General features: G+C 29.8%; 1 protein-coding gene across 1 annotated transcript; it reads left to right on the top strand.

Annotated features, from left to right (window-relative positions):
- Positions 1–2,798: 2,798 nt before the first annotated feature.
- Positions 2,799–4,623, top strand: LOC110626297 (omega-hydroxypalmitate O-feruloyl transferase). Its single transcript, XM_021772120.2, has 3 exons — positions 2,799–2,960; positions 3,065–3,535; positions 3,624–4,623. Exons 1-3 carry the CDS (start codon positions 2,958–2,960, stop codon positions 4,473–4,475), a joined length of 1,326 nt encoding a protein of 441 aa, XP_021627812.1. The 5' UTR covers positions 2,799–2,957; the 3' UTR covers positions 4,476–4,623.
- The last annotated feature ends 1,377 nt before the right edge of the window (positions 4,624–6,000 follow it).

Here is a 6,000-nt window from a genome sequence, read left to right as displayed (position 1 = left end):
GTGATAGTATTTTATTATTCATTACATTTTCATATGTATTTTTTTTAAACATATTAATGTTTAATTATTGTTATGCCAATAGGAGGATGGTATCGAGAATATACATTTAATTAATCGACAGTTTTCTAATCCGGGCATAAATTTTATTGAAAGACAAACAACAGTCATGTTCTATGCCATGGAGGAAGAGAAACGAATAACAGAGGTACTTCCACCACAGCCGGCACCTCGGGTGCAACCTATGCCAGATGACCTTGACCAGTCTGTTGACCCGCCGAGGAGGCCTAGGCGTAGATGTAGCTCTCGCCAAGAAGCTGATACTGATGTACATACCACTGTCCCGGTAAATGTCATCATTCCGACACTCGTTTCATTCCACATTCATCGATCATTTGGTGAGGTTGGGCAGCCTTCAGCAGGACCTAGTGTTCCACAAGAAGGTGGATAATAATATACTACATTGACACAACCATTCTCTGGCAATTTTGTATAGTACACATTAGGGTAGCAGTACTCCACTTTTGCATATAATGATATCTATTTACCATAGAATTACACTGCAACACAAGATCCGAGCTCGGTGACTTCTGATTTTAATATTAATCATGCTGCTGCTGCTGAAGGTGAGGGTACAACCGCCGGTCATATAGAACTCGACGTCCACATGAAAGAAGGGGACGTCCACATGAAAGAAGGGGACGTCCACATGAAAAAAGAGACGTCCATATGGCACGGAAGGACATTTGAAACATTATTAGTATTATTTTTTTATTTTATTATTTGTAATTATATTGCTTTATTTTTATTACATTATGTAATTTTTGTATTATTTATATGTAATTTTTTATAATTTTTATGATTCATAAATATTTTATTTATTTATTTATAAATATGGTTCTAATAAAAATAATAAATTCTATGAATAAATATAAAATATATGATATTATTTAAATAAATATAATTATGATGTTATATTTATATATAATTTTAATTATTAAAATAAATTCATATATAATCATTATAATGTTAAGTTTTAATTATATTAAAATAATTAATATTAATACAATTTTTATAATTATATATATATTTAATATAAAAATAAATAAATTAAATTAATATAATATATATTTAACATACAAACTTAGTATTAACGCACTTGTAAACTGCGGTAATACGAAAACCTGCAGAAATTGATTGGCGGTCATCTCAATTTATAATTTGCGATCAGATCAATTTATGGGAATTAGAAAATTCTACTGCATTTTTAAATTGCAAGAGTTTTTTATTTAAAAAAATTTTTTACCATATTTCAAAATTCCACCGTATATTTAAAATACGGTATAATTTTCTACTTTAAAAAAAATTTATTCTTTCCTTATCGTGCTCTTAAAAAGTCAGCGGTATTTGTGATAGAATCTACCGTATTTATAAAGTCTACCATATTTATAAAGTGTGATAAAACGGTAATTCACTCCGATTTAAAAAATGTTTTTCCTCGAATTAGAATTTAAGAAATATATATATATATTTTTAAATTTTATTTTACAAAAAGGCTTTAATAACCTGCATCTATGGTGCACCCAGTTTTAGCAGTAGGCGCAAAATCTGGTATAGAATTATAGAAAGAAAAGAAAGATGAACTGGCCATGATTAGGGTTTCTTGTTGATGTAGTCATATGACGTTTCCATACAAGAAAACAACAAAGGGTGGGATTGATTTCAACCAATGTGGTAATGAAAAACCATTTCCATATATCAACCCTTACAGATAGATTTAATTCTTGAATGTATAACTTTGAACTTTTCATACTTTAACCCTTTAAAAATTTTAAATTTATTTACATTTTTACTACAAAGTTGAAAACATATTTTTTTGGCAATAATTTCTGTTATTTGCTATATGTCATAAAATCAAAATTCACAAAAATTACCTTTCAAGAAATTATGTGTAAAAATGCAAAAATATTTAATTTGACTTGTTTTAACAAATAATCATGGACATTTTAAATTAATTATTTCGGTTAATTATAAAATACTAATTGTCGGTGTAATTATAATTTTTAATTATTAACATCTGACAATTTGATTTTAATTTTATCAAATAAAATATTTATTTAAGCACCCATATAAAAATAGATAGGACAACATCATCTCAAATTAGTGATTAAAAGCAAAAACATTAAAAAAAATTTTTTGAAACATTCCACTAATATTTCGTAATTCTGACTCTTAGTGTCTATTTGAATTGTTATAAATATGGTTGAAAATATCATTCTCATAAATAGAGTAAATATTCACTAAAAATATTTTATTTTTTATTAGGTTGATCTGATACCAACAGGATTTCCTTAACTCCTTTCACCATGAGCATTAGCAATGTTCCCAAAGGAGAAAATCCTAAAATGAAAGAACAGTTACTTAAGCATTCCCTAATTGCTTTTTTAAGGCATTTTCTTTTCCTTTAATAGCACTTCAGCCCTCTACTTTATAAGGCCAAAAATGGTGAGTAGAATCAGCTAAGAACATTCTACTATGAGAAAAATCACAAGGAAAAAAAGAATATAATATGAATGAGAAACAAGCAAGCAAATTTGGGATGCCAACTTCACCAAACAAACTCACAAACAAGCCAGTCTGATTATGGTAGGTCCCCAGATCAGTCGCCTACCCTCACCCACATGACCAAATCATTGATCAAGAAAATTCAAGAAATCTCCCCAGTCAACGACTGACACCTTTACTTTTACAGTGTACTCACTTTCTTAAAGAAGTAAATCAACTTTGTTAGAGTTGGGTCACCCTCTTTCCAGATTTAACATCAAACCACTGCCTTTTTAAAACCTGTGAAAGATTTCAGGTTTGAATACAATCATCAATTTTCAGTTCCTGGATTTCTGTGTCTTGGGTTCTGGCCATTTTCTTCATTTATACTTAAGAAATCTCTTAAGCTTGTTCACATGGTTTGTGGTCTCGCTCAACTTCATACTCAGTTGCATGCAGGCTATTTTATTTTCCCTTGTATTAATTCACTTCATATGCTATTTGTTCGATTTGTTGAGCTCAGGTAGTGGAGCTTGAAAAGGTTGCTGCAATGGAGAACTCTCATGGCAGTGCTGTGTCTCAGCTAGTTGTGAAACATGGGGAGCCAACTTTGGTCGCTCCAGAAATGGAGACAGATAAAGGCCTGTATTTTCTCTCTAATCTTGATCAAAATATTGCTGTGATTGTGCGCACCATCTACTGCTTCAAATCAGATGAGGAAGGAAATGAAACTGCTGCAGAAGTGATCAAGAATGCCTTGAAAAAGGTTCTTGTTCATTACTTCCCTCTTGCTGGGAGGCTAACAATCAGCTCTGAAGGAAAGCTTATTATAGATTGCAATGGAGAGGGTGCTGTTTTTGTTGAAGCTGAAGCAAACTGTGCAATGGAAGAGATTGGTGACATTTCAAAGCCTGATCCTGACACTCTTGGTAAGCTTGTTTTTGACATTCCTGATGCAAAGAACATTTTGCAGATGCCTCCTCTGGTGGCTCAGGTATTCAGACTATATATCTGCCTGCAATTTTTTTTCATAATTTAAACTCGAGAATGGTCGTAAGCGAATGAAATTCTTGTTCTTCTAGGTGACCAAGTTCAAATGTGGTGGATTTGTACTTGGATTGTGCATGAATCACTGCATGTTTGATGGAATTGGTGCTATGGAATTTGTGAACTCATGGGGAGAAACAGCTAGAGGATTGCCACTGTCTGTCCCTCCATTTCTAGACAGAAGCATCCTTAAATCCAGGAAACCACCAAAGATAGAGAATCTTCACCAAGAATTTGCTGAGCTAGAAGATAAATCTAACCAATATAAAGATGATGAAATGATCTACAGCTCCTTCTGTTTCGATTCCGAAATGCTTGAAAGGATAAAAAAGGCAGCAATGGAAGATAACATTCTTGACAAGTGCACTACTTTTGAAGGGCTATCAGCATTCGTGTGGAGAGCTCGAACCAAGGCACTCAATTTGCTACCTGATCAGCAAACAAAGCTTCTGTTTGCTGTTGATGGGAGGACAAAATTCAACCCACCACTGCCAAATGGGTACTTTGGAAATGGGATTGTGTTGACAAATTCCATAAGCCAAGCAGGTGAACTGCTAGAGAAACCACTCTCATATGCAGTTGGGCTTGTTCAGGATGCAATTAATATGGTTACAGATTCTTACATGAGATCTGCCATAGATTATTTTGAAGTGACAAGAGCAAGGCCTTCGCTAGCTTCAACTCTGTTGATAACAACTTGGTCTAGGCTTTCATTTCACACAACTGATTTTGGATGGGGAGAGCCAATTCTGTCAGGGCCAGTGGCATTGCCTGAGAAGGAGGTGATCTTGTTTCTGTCACATGGTAAAGAGAGAAAAAACATAAATGTGCTTCTGGGATTGCCAGCTTCTGCCATGAAGATCTTCCAAGAATTGATGCAAATATGAGAAATAATAATTATCTTTATAGTCTATGTTGTTGCCTTTATGTTTATCATGGTGGCTTTATCTTGATTTGTATTGGATTACTGTGTGATATGTGTTTATGGGCTGATTAAGAAAATTAATGAAGCCATAGATCTCTTTTTATTTTTCATTTATCTACCACATCTTTGAGATTTGTTCATTGAGACCTTGAAATTTCTATTTGTTGCCTTCTCTCATCTTGCTTTATTTTGTTTTGAAAAATTATTCTTTTAATCCTTATATTATGGAAAAATTCATTATTTAGTCTATCCCTTTTGAAAAATATATAAAATATCTTTCACGTTTAAAAAATCTATTAATTAATGCTTTATTAATTTTAGTTGTTAAGTGTTTTACTACTTAATTTCTATAATATGAAAAAACTTATTAATTAGTCTCACATTTGTAAAAAGCCTACTAATTAATTTTTTCGTATAGGGTATTTTAAATTTTTTAAATTAATTAATAAATTTTTTAAAATGTCAGGAATATTTTAATATATTTTTTAAAATTGAAAGATCAATTAATAAATTTTTTTTTAATATAGAGATGAAATAATAATTTTTTTTTGTTTTTATTGTTAAGTGAAGGTAACATTTTTACTTTTCCCTATTTTTTTAAATTCTAATTAAGATTTAAGTTCAATATTTTATAATATTAAAAATGATTTTATTATTGCTGAAATCAAAGTTCATAAATAAAAACTATTTTTTTAATTTATAATTGATATAATTTGAAATTGATAATATATTTACATTTTATATTGACTTTTAAAATTTTATATATGAAAAGATATTGATTTTAATCAAAACATAACAAAAAAAAAGTATGGATATAATAGGCTCAGGCACACCCTCTAATAGACCATAAGAATATTATTTAATTTTAGTTAAAATAGTTGTTTAATTTTCTTATATTTAAAACTCTGTTCTTTTCAAATTAATTTTTTAGTCTTTTTTTATATGTAGAAAGGATTAAATAATAATCACATAATTATAAATTTGAATTTATTTTGAATAGAATATTTTTTATTTTAAAATTAGAAAGAATGATAATTGTGTTTTGAAAATTTGAAACTAATTCGACACGATCTCAAAGGATGTTTGGTTAAGCAATTTACTTTAATTAACTCTTGACTTATATATTTTTACTTGAAAAATTAATTTAAAAAAGTAAGTAAATTATTTGATAAATTTAAAAATAACTTTTGAATAGTTTAAATATATAATAATTACTATTTTAGTTTTGCTATTATTAACAAGTTAGTATCTATATTTTCAGAAACTTATTAAGATATCTTTACACTGTTAACAAGTCAATCTTTCCATCTATCATAACTCTTTTTCTCATTGAAAAACATGAAAATGCCAAAATAACTTTAGTGTAAATTAAATCACATTTAGTGTTTCCCCAAATCAATAATCTCTCTTTCCAAATCCCTAGCTTTTCTCTTCTCCTTAAATCGATAAACTCTCTTTCTTAATCCCTAAATCCTCTCTTCTCTATT

This window comes from Manihot esculenta, chromosome 11 (assembly GCF_001659605.2).
Source record: "Manihot esculenta cultivar AM560-2 chromosome 11, M.esculenta_v8, whole genome shotgun sequence".
Classification (NCBI taxonomy): Eukaryota; Viridiplantae; Streptophyta; class Magnoliopsida; order Malpighiales; family Euphorbiaceae; genus Manihot; species Manihot esculenta.
The sequence above is the reverse complement of the archived record's forward strand: the minus strand, read 5'-3'. Positions and strand labels throughout refer to the sequence as shown.